The 18,167-nt window shown below is 46.5% G+C and overlaps 9 protein-coding genes across 9 annotated transcripts; 1 reads left to right on the plus strand and 8 right to left on the minus strand.

The window, feature by feature from the left end:
- Positions 1-291: 291 nt before the first annotated feature.
- FPOAC1_009719 (uncharacterized protein) lies at positions 292-1,648 on the minus strand (the record flags this gene model as incomplete). The annotated part of the gene is made up of 4 exons (XM_044854140.1): positions 292-336; positions 466-774; positions 828-1,495; positions 1,549-1,648. 4 exons carry the CDS (start codon positions 1,646-1,648, stop codon positions 292-294), a joined length of 1,122 nt encoding a protein of 373 aa, XP_044706810.1.
- Positions 1,649-2,385: 737 nt separating this feature from the next.
- On the minus strand, positions 2,386-3,291 carry FPOAC1_009720 (uncharacterized protein; the record flags this gene model as incomplete). The annotated part of the gene is made up of 3 exons (XM_044854141.1): positions 2,386-2,391; positions 2,535-3,051; positions 3,104-3,291. The coding sequence occupies 3 exons, from the start codon at positions 3,289-3,291 to the stop codon at positions 2,386-2,388; spliced, it is 711 nt and encodes a 236-aa protein (XP_044706811.1).
- Positions 3,292-3,759: 468 nt separating this feature from the next.
- On the plus strand, positions 3,760-5,390 carry FPOAC1_009721 (uncharacterized protein; the record flags this gene model as incomplete). The annotated part of the gene is made up of 3 exons (XM_044854142.1): positions 3,760-4,347; positions 4,397-4,922; positions 4,975-5,390. 3 exons carry the CDS (start codon positions 3,760-3,762, stop codon positions 5,388-5,390), a joined length of 1,530 nt encoding a protein of 509 aa, XP_044706812.1.
- Positions 5,391-5,552: 162 nt separating this feature from the next.
- FPOAC1_009722 (uncharacterized protein) lies at positions 5,553-6,997 on the minus strand (the record flags this gene model as incomplete). Its single annotated transcript, XM_044854143.1, has 6 exons — positions 5,553-6,095; positions 6,147-6,310; positions 6,364-6,500; positions 6,551-6,759; positions 6,808-6,880; positions 6,930-6,997. 6 exons carry the CDS (start codon positions 6,995-6,997, stop codon positions 5,553-5,555), a joined length of 1,194 nt encoding a protein of 397 aa, XP_044706813.1.
- Positions 6,998-8,781: 1,784 nt separating this feature from the next.
- On the minus strand, positions 8,782-11,121 carry FPOAC1_009723 (uncharacterized protein; the record flags this gene model as incomplete). Its single annotated transcript, XM_044854144.1, has 1 exon — positions 8,782-11,121. One exon carries the CDS (start codon positions 11,119-11,121, stop codon positions 8,782-8,784), a length of 2,340 nt encoding a protein of 779 aa, XP_044706814.1.
- Positions 11,122-11,551: 430 nt separating this feature from the next.
- On the minus strand, positions 11,552-12,511 carry FPOAC1_009724 (uncharacterized protein; the record flags this gene model as incomplete). The annotated part of the gene is made up of 1 exon (XM_044854145.1): positions 11,552-12,511. The coding sequence occupies one exon, from the start codon at positions 12,509-12,511 to the stop codon at positions 11,552-11,554; it is 960 nt and encodes a 319-aa protein (XP_044706815.1).
- A 239-nt stretch (positions 12,512-12,750) lies between these two features.
- On the minus strand, positions 12,751-14,364 carry FPOAC1_009725 (uncharacterized protein; the record flags this gene model as incomplete). The annotated part of the gene is made up of 1 exon (XM_044854146.1): positions 12,751-14,364. One exon carries the CDS (start codon positions 14,362-14,364, stop codon positions 12,751-12,753), a length of 1,614 nt encoding a protein of 537 aa, XP_044706816.1.
- Positions 14,365-14,623: 259 nt separating this feature from the next.
- On the minus strand, positions 14,624-16,711 carry FPOAC1_009726 (uncharacterized protein; the record flags this gene model as incomplete). The annotated part of the gene is made up of 5 exons (XM_044854147.1): positions 14,624-14,851; positions 14,904-15,071; positions 15,122-16,220; positions 16,270-16,613; positions 16,664-16,711. The coding sequence occupies 5 exons, from the start codon at positions 16,709-16,711 to the stop codon at positions 14,624-14,626; spliced, it is 1,887 nt and encodes a 628-aa protein (XP_044706817.1).
- A 430-nt stretch (positions 16,712-17,141) lies between these two features.
- FPOAC1_009727 (uncharacterized protein) lies at positions 17,142-17,946 on the minus strand (the record flags this gene model as incomplete). Its single annotated transcript, XM_044854148.1, has 2 exons — positions 17,142-17,547; positions 17,597-17,946. The coding sequence occupies 2 exons, from the start codon at positions 17,944-17,946 to the stop codon at positions 17,142-17,144; spliced, it is 756 nt and encodes a 251-aa protein (XP_044706818.1).
- Positions 17,947-18,167: the final 221 nt, after the last annotated feature.

An 18,167-nucleotide genomic window follows, 5' to 3' on the forward strand; every position in this document is an offset into this window, starting at 1 on the left:
GCCGGTGCAACCTATAACATCTCACTATTGACTGGGGGGCCTTGGGTTAAAAATGGTACTAATACAAGATTCTCATGTATTAATATTTACAGTTACACTGAAACCCATTTCCAGCACTATATCCAAATCGGAATAAATAAATGTCAAGTTATAGCCAAACCGAAACCTCTTTTCTTTGTCTATTAGAAAGCAAGGAAAATGGGCTCCTAAATCTTAGGGTATGAAGATAAGTAGTGTGAGAGCTATAGTCTAAGGAGCATAAGTGACCTACTAATTTTGTCGCTCATGCTTCTAGGGGTCAATCTTGCTGATACCCTGAGGCACGTATCGATCATTCTGTCAAGTTAGAAAACTTGGTCAAGTGTCCCAGATACCAGGCCTACATCAACATTAGCACGTCATCTCCTTGAATCTCTATGGGGTGCTCACATTATCCATATGCACATTCAAAGCTGTGACCCCAACCTGTCTCACAATCCACGGCGCCTCAACCTTGCGATGATGGAAAGTGGCACTTTTGTCATCAACCTCTTGATTGAGAATTGTCGATTGGGCAAGATGCGGGTTGACAGCGGCTGGTCTGGCAATACCAACCATATCTGTATCTCCAGACACCAAGGCGTTTTCGATACTTGATCTGTCGCGAAAACCTCCTGTGACAATGATGGGCATACTTGGGAAGTGCGATTTAAGTAGACGGGAGAATGTTTGGAAATACGGCTGCATTCTTCCGGACTTCTCTTCGACTTTGCCCAAGCTTGAACCCAGGAACATCTATAATCTGTCAGTAAGATGATATGTATGGCTTGCTTGACTTTTGGCCTTACTGCTGGCTTTTCAAATGTACCGCCGCTGATGTGAAGATAATCAACACCAGCCCCGACGATAGCATCCAGCTGCTTCAGACGGTCTTGGAGATGTTCTTCATCCTTTTCTTCAACCGCGCTGACCAGAATTCCGATACAGCTTCCAGTAGGTAAGACGTTACGAACCGCAGCAACAACTTCGGTCAACAATCTCGCCCTACCAACTGCATCACCCCCATAACCATCCGTTCTCAAGTTTGTATGCTTAGATAGGAACTGGTCTAACAAATATCCATGAGAAGCGTGAATCTCGACACCCGCAAAACCACTGTTGGCAGCTAACCTAGCCGCCTGGGCAAACTTGGCGACGATCAGGTTTATTTCCTGCGCATCTATCTCGCGCGGTACGCCAAACGCGATTTTTGAGATCGATTTAGCCAAGAGACCTCGACCCATATCCAAGCCCAATGCACTCGGGGCAAGATTCTTAGTCAAAAGACTGTGTTTCCCAGCACCTATTGGGCATTGACGACCTGGGTGGTTGAGTTGCATAATCGTGGGTGTATCTTGGATCTTACATGCTTGAGCCCAGACGGACCAAGATTTGACGATTGCTTCATCGCTCAGAGCTGAGTTGAGGGACAGATCTGTTGAAGTTCCCAGATATCGATCATCAACTTGAACGTTGCCTGATATATAGATGTAAGTAGTGTGATAGAAGTAAGGTGCATACAGAGTATACCTGTGATTATCAGACCCCATCCACCTCTGGCCCATTGCCGATATACATTGTTAATCTTGTCGTCGGGAAGTGACTGAGTAGTCGAGATGTTCTCAGACATGGAAGCCTTCACCAACCGATTTGGTAGTGTTAAGCCACATGACAGAGTGATTGGCCTGCCAATTTCAAAGTTATTCATATTTTCGACTTATCGAGGCAAGCGAGAATGGAGTACAATCCAACTTCAAGCAGAGTGTCATGAGTATGCGGGCTTCAATGTGCATTTGGCATTCTGTCAAGGCCTAATACTGGGAGTCCCATTCTGCCTGGCACTACAACCTGGTTCTAAGCCTTGGATCCATTATCAAATCTTGGTTTCCCGTCTTCATTGATTGTTATTGAATTCTCCGGTTGTCAGAAAATGAATTCCGAAGTGTGGTGGGGCATATCACGAATTCTCCGCGGACTACCCTACGCCAAGTTCAGGATCCAGGATACATGTAAGGGATTTCATGGATCTCTGGCAGCAAAGATGACTGTGTTTGCTTTGCCTCACAGTAATAGTAGAAATTCTGTCTTTTTTGTATTAATCCCTGATTCTCTGAACGTTCCTGTGTTAGTTTGAAAGAACTTTAATACTGACTAATTATTATCTGTCTATCGGAGAAACAATGTGGCAACAAGACGGAGGAAGCCAAACAAAGTAGTGCTTGATCAGACACAACTATCTAGCTGGGAGCAGAAACCCGAGTAAAAGTTCATGCATTGAAATACGCTGTCCATAGCTGAGACTACTTTGTCTTTAAACTCTCAACCCTCCCACCAGGTTTCGTGGCAGTAATGGCAACAAACCTCCATCTATCTCTCCCCAAAAACGCACTCGCAGCACAAATCATATTAATAAACCACTTCTCGATCCCAAACGACCTAAGCAAATGATACGGAACTGCCACAAGGACATAGAACAATCTGATGATAGGCATAATGTTAGACTGCCAATCTCTTACCTCAATGTTTATATATCCAGCTTCTTCAAGAAGACACTTGAAATAATCAAAGTGTGCTGCTTCATTGGTAGGCATAACAGTGTACTCGTTTACCATCTTCATAACCTGCGTCAACTGGTCATTCGGGTCATCGAGAGTGTTTGGTGTTTTGCGCTCTACTTCGACCATGGCTATGCGGCCTCCTGGACGAGTGACGCGGTAGAATTCCGCCATTGCACGCTTGGGATCGTAGGCGTGGCTGAGGGATTGCATTGTGTAGACACCGTCTAGTGAAGAGTCTTGAATGGAGCTCAGATCGTGATAGTCCATTTTCTCAATCCGCATCTGAGTAGATGAGAGGTTTGCTTCTTTGGCGACGTTGCGAGCATCATCTATCGCCCAGTTGATGATATCAATTCCGAGCATGCGCATACCATTCTGTGCAAAGTAGCGAGTGACATGGCCTACACCACATCCTGCATCAAGGATCTGAGAACCTTGCGGAAGACTGATGATTTCAAGTAGTTTCTCCTCCATGCTGAGCCACCAAGGTTAGCATTGTGACGTCTTTCCATAGACTAGTAACTCACCGCCGAAGTTGTGGTGTCAGAGGGAACGGCCAGTATGTGTCCTTGTCCCAGTATCCAAAATGCTGGGCCCCTCCCATGATTACTTTGTACACGATGCGTGAATCCCATGATTCATAGTAACTACGCAAAGCGCTGTTGTTTGGGATGGATTGTTCATCCTTTGTTGTTGTGTTTGTTGCTGAAGCCATCGTCACTTTGCTGTAGTCTGTCACGAAAACAAAACATTGAACTTGGAAATGATATCAGATCAATCCAACTCGAGACATAGTACATTGACATTATTAGTAAGCTTAGAAGAACGAGAAAGAATCTACATCTACATGTTCAAGATAGTGGGGGTGTTCGGAAAATAACTGCCACGCATGAGAGGTCTCGGAGATTTCCCAGTGAGGAACTCAATTCTCCGGATACCAAACCTTGGCGGTCAGATCTATGCAATGCAACTGTAAGACAGAACTAACTACATCGTTTAACCCGGGAAATCCTCCAAATGAACATGCAAGTAATCCTTCCCATGAGAATCATGCTATATCATGTCATGCTAAACTTGAGATACGCCAAAATTGACAAAATGTCCCTCTTTAATCTGTACATGATATCCCCCAAAATCTCATCAAGAAAAAAGAACTATTCTTCATACCCTTCCAACCGCCACAATGATCACCCTCGATCATGCCCTCGCACTCGCAACGGAGCACAAAGTACCTATCGCAGCTCTGACAACCGTCATCCTCATAATTCTCATCAACCGTCTCTTCTCCACTACCGCTGATGCCTCCAAAAAGGGCGTCCCTACATCCCGAGTCTTCCAATGGGATCCTTTTTACGGTTTAGACATGGTCTACAGCCAAGTCCGAGCTCTCAAAAATGACTACTATCTCGATTGGCTGCGTCGTCTGCATCGCAACAGACCAAAGACATTTTCCATCAATTTCTTTGGTATAAAGCAAATCTGCACCATTGAGGGTGAGAATCTAAAAGCGATTCAGGCGACTAACTTCAAGGACTTTGGGTTGGAGCCTATGAGACGTAGGACAAAGGGTGCTATGCCCTTTGCCGATAAGGGTATTAGTACTACAGATGGAAAGAATTGGGAGTTTGCAAGATATCTTGTCAAGCCCTTCTTTTACCGCGAGGTTTATGCGAGCATTGATCGTATCAGACCCTATGTTGATCAGTTCATGACTTTGCTTCCTCAACAAGATGGTGTTGAGTTTGATGCCCAGCCTCTTGTCCAACGATGGGTACGTTACTCTTCCCCTCACGTATCCCCGTTCAAAACTGACAGTCCAGTTCCTTGATTTGACTAGTGAATTCATCTTTGGCGAGTCAATGAAATCAATGGACTTTCCAGAACGCGCAGACATAACCTGGACAATGATGACTGTCCTCCGCGGCGGCCGTCTCCGCATCCAGTTCTACCGTTTCCTTTGGGCCTTTAACTGGAATTGGTGGCTCGAAGCTGTATACAAGGTGCATGATTTCGTCAATGTGCACATCCGTAGCACTTATGCCGAGATTGAAGAGCGCAAGAAGCTCATCGCTGAGGGTAAGGAGGTTGGACCTGAGAGAACTGACCTGTTGTGGTTCATGGCATCCAATGTCCCTGAAGAGGAAGAGTTGCGATCCCAGCTTTGTCTGGTCTTTGTGCCTAACAACGATACTACTTCCATCTTTATCAGCAATTGCTTGTGGCATTTATCGCGACACCCTGAGGCTTGGAAGAAGCTGAGGGAAGAGGTTCTTGCTTGTGGTAATGAGCAACCTACTTTTGAGTCTCTCCGCCATATGACTTGGTTGAACGGAATTATGAATGAAAGTAAGCTTTCCTTGCAAGACTCCTTCAGATCAGGATAAACTGACAAGAACAGCCCACCGCCTTACACCCAACAACGTCGTCCAAGTCCGCGCAGCCCTCAACGACTCAGTCCTTCCCCTTGGTGGTGGTCCAGATGGTAAACTACCCCTACACGTCCGCAAAGGCGATCTTGTGTCAGTCACAAAGACAGTCATGTACCGTGACCCAGATGTCTGGGGCCCTGACGCCGAAGAGTTCAAGCCCGAACGTCACGATGGTTTGAGGGGTACTTGGGATTTCTTACCTTTTGGTGGAGGTCCTCGTCGTTGCCCTGCGCAGATGATGGTCCAAACTGAGGCTGGATACATGCTTTACCGGATGGCGCAGAAATTCAGCCGCCTCGAATCTCGGGATGATTCACCGTATAAACCTGTTATGCGTATTGGACCTTCTAACAAGAATGGTGTTAAGATTGCGCTTTACAAATAAGGGTCAAGACAGTACAAGAATTCAGTTGAAACGACAACATTGTAACGATTGGATTGGTCATGAGCTACAGATAAAATTGTGATTAATCGAAATGTTTGTGTTCTATAATTATTTTTGAAAGTCTCAAGTCTATGTCTATGCTTCTTCTGCTTTCGATGCCCATTAAACTCCATGATAAACCTTTGTAACGACTCCAAGCTCCATCTCATTCGCTGACTTGTCTCCCTCCAGGCTACTATGCGAAGCGGCCTCTCTTAGAAAGTCCGGGCGTCCAGGTGGTGAAGACGTCCTCTGATCGTCTTTATCCTTGACCTCCTCAGTTGTGATATTGACTGTAACCTCATTCTTCTGGTAAATCTTTAGAGGAATATCCTTCACATTGATCTCCTCTTGACTGTCGTTCAAACTCATGCCAGGTTCGACGTACGGGGGTCGCTTAGGTCTTCGATCCATACTGCTGAGATTTCCATACGCAGATCGGAAACGAGATGTGCCTGCTTCGCCAGTGCGCTGGTTGGATGATTTGCCGTAGCCGTAGCGTGCGCTGAAGGAACCGAGACGGAAGACGCGTTGGAGGAGGGTCCAGGTAAGAGGGAGGTTGGCTGCTATGACAGCGGTCGAGACTTCACGGATGTACCAGTATGACCAGTCTATACCATAAGGGTCGCCGAGACTGTAGATCTTGGACATGGTAGCTGCAAGGATCTGTGTTGTGTCAGTGCGTCTGTACAAGCTCTAAGAGATAGATAGACTTACAGTAAAGATACCCAATGCGAAGACACCGCAGAGAATGAGCTTTCGTTTGAGCGGTAGTTGAGATTGTAAAAAGACTGGCATGGGAAGGATGATAATCATAACATCGGAAGAGATGTTGATAACGGCGTTTGTAATCATATGATTCGTTTCGGCGGAACAGTTCACTGGAATCCATTAGTTAAGTCTCTAAACATCCATCATGTCTTGTGGTTCTTACAGTCATCTGGAGGAACCTGCCAGTAGTGGTTGAAAGGCCGACACCAAGCAGCAAACCACAAGATTTGCATCACTACAAATCCAACAATGACATAACCAGCCACGAGCTTGACCAAGAAGTTTTGTTTTAAACTCAGTCTGATAACAGTTAGTCCTTGTTATTTAGTAACCTTGAAGGAGTAGCTCACGTAAGTCGACTGTACATAAACAGCAAGCATCCTTTGACACCCCAAATGGTAATCATCTGCATGTGTTCGGTGACGAGAACCAGTTTCGATCCGTATTCGCGTAGTTTAATGTCCTCGGGTGTGAGCTTTATGTTGAGAGCTGGGTCGATAAGATTGGTTGGTGTGTGGCCGAGGACGCTGACGACTGCCAGGAGGGCGGTATATGTGATCTGTAACAATCAATATTTGTTTGCCTGAGAGAAAAGAAAAAGACTCACCATCGTCAGGGCCATGAGGTAGTCATCTGCCAACAACCCTTTGAATGACCCCAACAACATGCGACGCGAAGTCCTATGACGGATTAGTACCTGATCTTCCACAACCTTGACTTGGTACATACATTCTAAAGATGACCACGACGAGCGTCAAGGCATACCAAATCCACATCTCCGTATCAAGTGAACTCATGTTTGCGACTGTTCAGTATACCAGTCGATTAAAAACAGAACGGGTCTTGGCCCAATTAAGCAAGAAATAAGCTCATTGACAGCAAGAATCAAGAAAAAGTAAAGAAAAAAGAGTGTGAAGAGATCTGCAGATCCAAGTCAGGGGTGGTGGGCAGAAGACCTGCATTAAGTGTCCCTCAGTGATGCACACAAACAGGGTCTACACGTGGTAAAACTGGGTATCTGAATCAGCCTCAGCCCGGTCAAATATCGGAACTGTTCTATATCTGTGATGTTTCGTGTGCGTTGCGATGAGATGCTATTGAACATGGATTCTGCAGATATAAAGTTTGCTAGCGGCATGCCGAGTCAGACGCTAAACAAAGTGTCAAAGAGCTTCTCTACCCAACGAGAATCGGGATACCGTTGACTAGAAGCAGTAGCCGATGAGTCCGGTGTCACTTGGCAAGCCACATTTACAAGGAGTCAACGTTGGGTTCGTCTGACTTGCGGACCAGATGCCTTTTTAAGAAAGTCATGATAATAAGAGGTATCCAGTCCGATTAACATAGCTGACATTTACATGGTAGTTCACTCAGCTGATGTATAATTGTTGTAATAATTAGAGAACTAGACCTAGCTGAAGATCTAAAGACTTCAACATTGCAAAGGCGGAAGACGATTACCGGGGAACAATAAGAATTGATCCACTATTACGTACCACTTGATTCTCTGGTACTGCTAATAACAATAATAAAAAACGTAATTATTGGTCAAGGTAGATTCATCAGAACGATAAGTACCAGACACTAATGTTTTTCGGTTTTTTTGTCTCAAAGAAAAGGGGGTTGACTAACTACCAATGTGGCTTATCGGTGACCTACCTATTTGAGGCACATCAAACATTCAATGGCGTTTTCTAATGTTACAAGTTGTACGTTAAAATGCACGATAATGAATTGATATGTCGCTGAGCGGCACATGTGGTGTTGAACCCCTGATGTCCCGGCCATGTGGTTCAGATCTGGATTGTTACCCGTTGCTGAACGCCCGCGATTGAGTCTAGAAGGGTCTGAATTTGTAGTGTAGTAATAGGAACTACTTCCGCTCTCTTTAATTCCGCATCGTCTAGAAGCAACAATGATGCCATCCGTATTGTTATCGTCATCGTGTATCAACTGGGACGTCCCCCTTTATCCCCCTTCAGCTTATGGATGAAAAAGTAAAGCCTTTCCTTTGTATCCGCAAAATTGCAAATCTGAGCGGATACAATTAATTGTCTGGTTGTTAACCGATTGGTTACAAGTTTATAGTGCGTCATTTTCAGGATGGGCTGAGAAAAAAAACTGTCAAATCTCACGAAGCGACATCGGACGAGGAGCTAATGCACGTGAAAATAATTACTACGATCCATGGCGTGATCCATCGTGTTTCTATCGAGTCATGTTAACTTGCATTCAACATTATTTTCGACTCAAAGGATTTCTCCTGCATAAAGATAAAGGATGAAACAATCATAGCATGAGCATGAACATGAACAAGCATCCCGGGCTTATCGGGAACTGTACTTCCCTTTCACCTCATGACCGGATCATCTCTAATGCCGAGTCAGACCATAATAAGAGCATTTAGAGTAAATCCAAGCCCGGCCCATGGTTGTCTTGTTTTACAAGTGCTTATCTTCCATGGGTGTCCAGGGACATCACGCATCATACGAGTCAACATAGAAACCAATATTCAAAATGGGAAAATGTCGAAGAATAAGTCGGTATGTTATTATATACAACTCTAATTAAAATCTCATATCTAAGCGATAATCTCAACCCGTCTCTTATTCCACTGGTGACTCAAAGCCTTAGCCTTGGGCTGTCTCTTGACCTCATCGTACAATCTAGCAGTGAGATACTTGTAGATCCAGACTGAAGCACCATTGTACACGATACTATGGTCACTATCCGTGAAAGCAAACATCTTCATCTTCTCAGGTGACACACCGGATCCAACAAGAAGATCAATCATGGCAGCCGCGTGCTGGTAGTGCACGTTATCGTCACCAGTGCCGTGAAGAACACTGAACTGACCGGCAATGTTCTTGAAACCTGACACGTCGTGCACAGCGGTCTCGAGGTATCCCTTCTCGTTCTCATCCAGGGTCTTCATGTAACGCTCAGTGTACATGGAGTCGTAGAAACGCCAGTCAGACACAGGGGCAGTGATGAGACCGAAGCTAAAGACACCAGAGTCCGCCTCAATGGTCTTGGCTGTGAGATAACCACCGTAGGACCAACCCCACATACCAATCTTATCGGCGTTGATAAAATCAAACTTGGAGGCAAGCTGCTCAGCGGCCCAGATCTGGTCAAGAGGCTCAAGCTTTCCGAGCTGAGAAGTCACCAGGGAGCGGTACTTGCGGCCACGCATGGCAGTTCCACGGTTGTCGACAGTGTAGACAATATACTGAAGCTCGGGGTCAGAGGAGATGTACTGCTTCCAGTTAAGAGCCTGGAAAGATTTGACAACCCGCTGAGAGTTGGGGCCGCCGTAGGGAGTGAAGAGGACTGGGTACTTTTCGGATGAGTTGAAGTTGGGGGGCAGCTGCTGCATGACGTTCAGAGTGTAACCATCAGGGTGCTCAAGCTCAAAGTAGGTGATGTTGGGGAGGTTGTACTGGGTGAGGTTCTTGTAGAACTGCTTGTTGTCGACAAGAGTACGGACTGGCTTGCTGGTAGAGTTGGAAGTGTAAAGCTCTTGGTAGGGAACATCGGGGCCCTGGTAGTGAAGAATGTAGTAGCCACCGCTGGAGGAGAAAGAAGCGCTCCAGTAACCGGGGACGGACTCATCAACAAGAGGGGTAAGCTTCTTGGTCACCCATGAGACTTTGTACACATGTCGTTCAGTGGAGTGTCTCTTAGAAGCCTGAAAGTAAACGAGCTTCTTGGCAGTGTCAATGTGAAGAATGGTGGAGACCTCCCACTCGCCAGAAGTAAGCTGGATAGCCTCTCCGCCGTTGACAGGGTAGAGATAGATGTGGTTCCAGCCGTCCTCGTCGTTCACGTCAACATAGTAAGTCTCGTCTCCGGAAGAACCCAAGGGTCCGACGAAGGAGATGGAAAGAGTATGCTCTAACCATCCGTCACTGCCATCGCGCTCACGAACAGTGCTGGACTCAAGAGTCTCCGGGTTGACAACAACGTGAGCATCGTGGTCCTGAACACGGTTGAAAGCGCGGAAGATGAGAGCGCTGTGGTCCTTGGTGACCCAAGCAACCTCGCCGATAATGAGCTCCTCAGGCTCGAAAGCCTCGACGGGTACAGGCTTGTACTCGCCCTCGGAAACTTTAAGGATATTGAGCTCCACAGTTGGGTTCTTGGATCCGACCTTGGGGTAACGAAGATCCAGCTCACGAGGGTATGTAGGAGCGACCTTTTGGTTGTCCATGTAGTAAGGAATAGTGAATGTGCCGACACCAGTCTCGTTGAAGCTGAGGAAAGCAATAAACTCGGAATCAGGAGACCACCACAAAGCAGAGCGACCACCGTAAATCTCTTCTTCGTAGACCCAGTCAGGAACACCGTTGAACATATCAGGGCCACCGTCGGAAGTGATTTGATCGACCTTGCCATCACTGCGGCGGATGAAGAGATCATTGTCGCGCACAAAAGCAACAGAATCTCCATTGGGCGCAAACTGAGCATACTGAATATCGCCAACCTGGTTCTCAACAAGTGGCTCACTCTTGCCAGACTCAACATCGAGGATAAAGTAATCAGCGAAGTAAGAGTAGCGGTACTGCTTGGTGTAGTTGGAAGCAACCAGGACCTTTTTCGCGTCACCGCTAATCCAGTACTCGTGCAGATCCTTGGGAAGCTTATCGGCCGTGACAAATTTTGTCGTCTTCTCAGAGAGAATATCCTCTAGAACGAGATCGCCATCGTCGCTGAGGACGATGTAGTTTCCATCACCACCAGCAGAAGACCAGTCGACACTTAATGAGGATGGTCGTATTTTGGCACTCGGACTGGTCTGGTTAAAGGTGAGAAGAAGATCTCCATCGCCTGTAGGTTGATGAGGCTTGCGGGGAGGATCAACAGCCAGACCCAGAGGGGCCAAGGCCAAAAGAGTGGCCAGAACGACTTTGGCAGCCATTTTTATTCAACGATTGACAGAAAAAAGAAAGACTGTTGAGGTGAGAGAAGGACAGAAGGAGGGGAGGAGGCATGTCGAGTCTATATACCTAATTAAGTTTTCTTGTCAAAAGGATAAACACAATCACCAACTTAAGCTTATACCAGGATCTTCGCGATCGACAAGACACTAGCTTGCTATCGCCTTCCCAGGACAGTTTAGATGTAAAAACAGAACCAGGGTAAAAGAGTACAAGACCTGCCCGTTTAGGACCATTTGGAAAAAGTCCCCCGTCTTATGTTGCAACTGCCAAGAGAATATGTCTTGGGTCACTGACAAAAGTTCGTGACGACATTTGACGCGACAAAGATAAGAGAATCAATTGGCCAATAGACTCAACACCAAGATATTCCCTCTTTGGACTATCGTCATTGATACATTTACATTTACTTTATAGTCTACTCTTCCATTCAGGTTTCCTTTTACCAAAAAATGATTCAATTCCCTCCTTCGCATCCTCACTCTTTGCATGCAAAGCCATGACTCTCCCCGCCCATCGCGCTGCACTTTCGTACCCATCACCACCCTCTTCACTGTCCGATCCAATACCAAGTTGCGTCCAGTAAGCCCATTTACCCACGGCCTGCTGCTGAGGTGATTTCGCCGTCAATTGTTCAACCACAGCCGCTACGCGATTTTCAAAAGCATCCTCTGGCTTCATCTCTTGTAACACTTTAACTACGTCAACAGCCCCCGGATACTCCGAAGCCGCTATAGGTTCAGCAGTAGCAAGTAACCTGTACGTCGCACCAGGTGGTAAACGTCGTGAAACAGCAGTCGACGGGCTCGTGCATGGTAAACCAATCTTGGCGCCAGGAAGAGAAAACTGTGTATCGGGCAACGCGATGGGGAAATCCGTTGTCATGGCGAGTTGAAACCCAGCAGCCGTAGCAAGACCTTGTATAGGACAAACCACCGGTACAGGACTCCTCCGAATCATACTCATGACTTCTGCGCAGAGCTTAAACAAAAGCTTCACATCATGATGTTCAAGTTGAGAAAGTTCTTTCAAGTCATGTCCCGATGAAAACACAGGTCCTTCGCTGCGAAGCACAAGAACATTGGGTAGACCATCGCGCTCCTTCTTCCACTCAGCCGCGTTGACGAGCCAGCCGTACTTATTCCAGATGTCTGGCACAGGGCCATTCTTGCGCGTTGCGTCTTCGAGATCGGAAAGAATGTGTTCTTTGAAAGGTGGCAGAAGACGAAGCTGGCCTGATGTGCGGGACGTAAGTGCTGTCTTGAGTTGAGCTTTGAGATCTCGTAGAATGGGAAGACTCAGAGCATTGCGCTTTGCAGGATTGGACAGGAGAATGTATCCAGCGCCCGGAGGAAGCTTAGGAAGATGCATCGTCTTTTTGTTTTACTGTAAAAGAATGACTGTGTAAAAGACAAATCGTGAAGCTATCACGCAATACCCCGCACTCTCGGCTCATGGACAGACCTCGGCCAACTGGAAACCGATACAGCGATATTAAACAAACTAGACGGAAACATGGGTCAAGATACTGGAAAATAGATTACATGGGAATAGAGATTGTCATGTGTTAACTACTGGCGTTATATACGCATCTCTTTGTCATAAACCTATTATATATCATATCGGTCTGAATCGTCATGAGCAGGTCGATAAACAAAATAATCAAACTTGGCCTCCAGCGCAAGTCCATTAACATCCGAAGCAGCCATTCCCACAAAGGCACCGGTGAAACTTCCATCATTCGGATGTCCACCACACTCATCTGACAAAAGCGAAGCATCGTACACAGGTCCAATCTTGGTCAGCTCCTGCCCTTCAAGAGCGTAATAGAATTGCAATTTGCTTCCACGAATCGTCAAAGCGAGCTTCACTTTACCCTCGTTTGGAATCTTCACAGGCTCAGCAAAAGGTTTGTTGAGACGGCCTAATGGAAAAGTCTCTTCCGAGCTGAGGATGAGGAGCTCGCGTTGACCATCAGAATGAGCTGTCACTGTGAGGTAGAAAAAGTTGAAACGGCAGTAGTACGCTGTTAGACCTGCGAATTGGCGCTCGTCTTCAGGAGAGAAATCAATAACAGTTTCGGCGTCGTATGAAAAATGCGTTTGACGTCGAGCAACGAGAGCTTGCTCGAACCAGGATCCGATAGACTCGCGACCTGTCAGCACGAGCTGATCGTTTTTGATGTTGAAAATGCGCTCGGGCTCGGGGGTTCGAAGCCATTGGAAGTCGCTGTGTAGAGTATCCTTGAAAGTGTATTTCTTCTCTTCCCAGTAAGCTGTATCATCGCGCTCGGCGGGAAGGTCGACGTATAAGCTTGGGACAGGGCCATTCTTGATGTATAGCCAGTCATCGTCTCCCCAGTAAGCTTCCTGGATAGCAGTCTCTCGACCCAACACCGAACGTCGTTTCTGTGTAGTGGGACGACCTGTCAGGTGCACGACATAGGTCTTGCCATCTGGCGTCTCGACAATCTGACCGTGTCCGGCTCTTTGGAGAGCAGCGTGTGGGGTATCTTTCGAGGTGAGGATATGCTTCTGTGGGTGTACCTCGTAAGGGCCCCAGACATTGCGAGATCGAGCAAGAGTTATGGCATGGCTGTATCCCGTGCCACCTTCTGCAGTCGAAAGGTAATACCATCCATTACGTTTGTAAATATGAGATCCCTCAACAAAAGCCAAGTCCGTTCCTTCAAAGATGTTCTTTCTAGGGCCGACTAGTTTGTTTGCCTTTGGATCGAATTCTTGGAGGAAAATGCCCGAAAACGTCTGTGGGCGAGAGCGGTGATCCCAGGTCATGTTATTAAACCACTTCTTTCCGTCGTCATCATGGAATAGTGACGGATCGAAACCAGAAGAATTAGCATAAACAGGATCCGACCATGGCCCTTCGATAGATGTGGCAGTGACGATGTAATTATGCGCATCTTTGAAAGAACCATCCTTGCGCTTGACATCAGTATAAACTAGCCAAAACTTCTCACCATCATGGCTCAAACAAGGTGCCCAGACACCACAGCTATCAGGCTCGCCACGCATGTCGAGTTGGTTCTTGCGTGTCAGTGGGCGCACGACCAGTTTCCAGTTGGCGAGATCTCTAGAGTGGTGGATCTGAACACCAGGAAACCACTCAAAAGTGGATGTGGCGATGTAGTAGTCATCGCCAACCCGGACAATAGAAGGGTCCGGGTTGAAGCCTGGAAGAATTGGGTTCCTGACTTGAGGCATCTCGATTAAAAATGTTGAAGTGAGTTGAGATGAGTCTGAATAAGATACAAGGAGTGACAATCATGCGCGGTTTGCATGTTCTTATATCTCTTGTCATGAAAGTCGTAGCATTTAGGCTAAATGCATTCCGTGGAGAAGCGCGGGGGTTCGATCGTATTCCACCTGTCATGTCACATCATGGAACATGACAATTCCCGGCTTGGCGGGGAAGACTGACACTAGAGAATAAAACATAAAGAATGAAGAAATAGTATCTGATCTAATGATCTAGATTCATGTTCATATCACCTTGGATGTCCATGCTTCCCGGGAAACTTTCCCAGAAACCCTGCGTAGCATCGGCAAATGTAGCATACATGTTACTGCCGAATGCAAAGTCCGTGTCAAATAGGTCGATATCAGCCGGTGCAATGAAATTCATAGGGTCGTTGATGAACTCTGTGTTTGAGCTAGTCGTGGCTTGATCGTTCTCACCGTCTGTTGCGCTCTGGATGGGATTGTCAGTCTGGACCCTTCAGTACCCGTCCATGTCTGCTTACTTGTTCGTCGGTACTCTCAGTATCGGGTTGCCGTACGGGATCAGGCTGGAGAGCGCCATAATCGATAATGGCATTTCGCATTTCTCTTCTCTCGCTCGGTGTCACTGCTAAGTCGCCGTCTGTCTTGATATTGCTGTAAAATATTTGCATTGCCTTGATTTTCTCACGCTATTGCCATTCAGCATCCGTACCATTAGTTGAAACCGTAAGATACTCACCCATGTATCAGCCATTGGCCACGCTTGTCGCATATCCTTGAGAAACAATAGACCTTCCACAATATGTTCCCGTCGCTTGTCGATGTCGAGAGCGGTATCTCCGGGATTAGGAAAGTGGTAAAAGTAGAGCATTGTTCCGACAGCTGTGTAGATAGTGAAACCGATCCATGGAACAAGCCCACGAAGGAAATACAAGCCAAAAGCACGTATCTCTTGCAGCATGTCGCACACTTGTTTGGCGACTTGAACAAGCTCTTTGCTCGACCACGTTGACCATTGATCCCAGTCTTTGTCACCTATCCTGGCTCTTTGCATCTCGACCTCTGGCAGATAAGATCGATAGAGGAAGATGACGCTCATAAAGTAGATGCAGTGCATGTAACAGTAAGCCTGACCCTGGTTGGAGACGCTGTGTGCTCTTAGAAGGAAAAGCTCGTAACGAAGTCGATCTGGTAACGAGCTCTTCCATATTTCAAGACGACCGAGCAGCATCTGGAAATCAGATTGGGCCTGCCATGGAGGAACGTTGTTATCGTGCCGTGTGCAGGCCCATTTGGCCACAGCTCCCCAGACATCAGCCACGCGCATGCTGTAAGCAACGATACCCAGGTTACCTTTGGCGCGAATACCCATTGACGTTCCTACTCCATCTGCTATTGAGCCATCTAGCCTCTCACAAACGACTACTGAACCAAAATTGAAATTCTCAGAGTCGCAAGGAAGTTGTATACGCATGTTATCAGCTGAGAGCATCCTGTCGCGTCCTTTGCCCCCACTTAGGAGGCTGTCCATGAGGAAACACGTCCAAGCTGTCCGCCGTCTTTCTTCAGATTCGATGAACTCATCGCGAGTTGTTGAGGGAGGGAGTTCTTCGAAAAGACCAAGGACCTGAGCCATGCGGACGGCCATACCAAGATAAACCCAAGCACGTCTGCCTTCGCCAGCACCCCATGAATGCCCTGTCAACATGAGCAGAACCTGAGCGCGATGGACAGTCGGTTGGTCTACCAAAGATAAGACCTGGGTTCTGGCATGTGCGGCGAATGTGTTACTTGCTTCCACCTGGGTTGCGTATCCTGGTGGCGCTGCTTGCGAGAATCTACATAACTGTGAGCAAGACGAGTGAGCAAAGTTTCGATGCGCTTTACCTAACTGTGATCGCCAACATAGCCCATATAAGTAGCGGGTCTAATCTTCTTTCCCTAATTGCAATGAGAAGATTTGGGATATGATGAAACGACCACTTATATGAGCATCTCAGATAACTATTTTTGACCTCATCGGTCAAAAACCCAAACGGATCAGTCGTAGCAAGGTTCGCGGCTCGCGTAACCGTTGGGTCCGCGCGAAGTCCATCGTTTTCTCTATTATCAGCTGAGATACGCTCTAAGCGACTGCGCCTGAAGATGAAGGATGTACCCTTGGGAGGGAAGATACACTCATCACCTCGGTCGCGACAACGTGTGCAGGGCGGACCACCTGAGTGGATACACTACGAGACTGGTCAGTGACAGTAGTAAAATGATATTTGATGTATTTTACTTTGCGCTTGGATGAGCGACATGCACCGCATGCTATTGACTTCTTCATGGCTGGTATGAGTGACGGTAAGTGGTTTTCTGTTCCTGAGGTTCGGTATCTGGACTACGATAAGATAATGATAAGATAAGAGCAATAATTGAACAGAAATATCAGCAGCCAATCAGAAACACCTTCAGGCGACTCAAAGATCCTAGACTAGGTAGGCTTCACTTGAAAGCTATGAGAAAAGAACGTGTAGTGGACGGATAAGTACGGATATCAATATTTCAATATTATAGAGGTGTATTTTATAAAACTCTCTGTGGTTTCCTAGGTCGTTTTGATAGTTGAGAAAAACATCTATATATGAATATACTGGCTAACAAATGGAAATATCTTGATAACTAAAACTTGTCTAAACGAACCAGAACTCCTCTATATGTCTATCTATAGTCCCAAAAGCAATTCTAATTTATAATTTCAAACACCAATTTTTTCCTCAGGCCGCCTGTGCCATTGTAAGTCCCACAGCCTTGACATGCTCCGTCTTTCCTTCATGCCTCAACTTCTCCTTCATCTCAGCTTGCCTATTCAGAAAGCTTAGATACGTCTGCCAACCAACGGCCACAACACCATGGAACAAAGGTCGCCAATCAATACTCAAGAAAGTAAAGCTGAATGCTGTAACCATCGGCCATAACTTGCACGAGTTGACGATACTCGTTGGCACGGTATCCTTGACACGCTCGATTGTACCCCAGATGTTCTCGCCAGACAATAAAGCCTGCGCGCCAAAGAAATATGTGTTGAAGATTGGTGTAAAAACAATCTGACCCACAGCAACTTTCGTAGCGATGGAAAGAAGTCGTGAAGAGTAATTAAAGTTATGAGAAAGGAAAATAAACCTATAAAGTTAGCCTTTGATTCAACAACCGTTGCACTCTTCCAACTCACCATTTAAAGTTGGGTATCGCAGCAACACCTCCAATAACAGCATTTCTTACTGTCCTCTTAGGATCATATTCATTGCCGCTAACATACTGCGCACTTAAATCCGCAGCAATATAGATTACAACCGCAGTAGCGACTTGTGTTTGTAAAGGATTCTTTGACTGAGCTCGCGCATAAGCTTGCGCAGCGGTGGTGAGTGGTCCTAGACGTTGCCACAGTGGTAACGGCGCAACGGTGCTGGGAACAGGGATAGCCTCTTCTACCTTTTTAGAAGACTGGAATCGTCGTTGTAAGTGAGAGAAATTAAGGTTGATTGGCCTCTTGAAGGCGTTTCGTAGGATATGTATCGCCATTGTGAGTGTATAGTATAATAATAATGATAATAATAATAATAATAGTGAGGATAAAAAGGGGATGGAGTTGTGAAACTGCGAAATTAAAGATGAGATGCGAATCTAGAAAACGGGTTTTAGCGGCGGCCGAACTCGGACGGCGAGGCCGAGGCAGAGATCTACGCCCTTTCGGGTAATGAGATGGATAAGATAGGGAACAAAGATCGGCATCTATCGGCTAC

Source organism: Fusarium poae, chromosome 3, assembly GCF_019609905.1.
Source record: "Fusarium poae strain DAOMC 252244 chromosome 3, whole genome shotgun sequence".
NCBI classification, from domain to species: Eukaryota; Fungi; Ascomycota; class Sordariomycetes; order Hypocreales; family Nectriaceae; genus Fusarium; species Fusarium poae.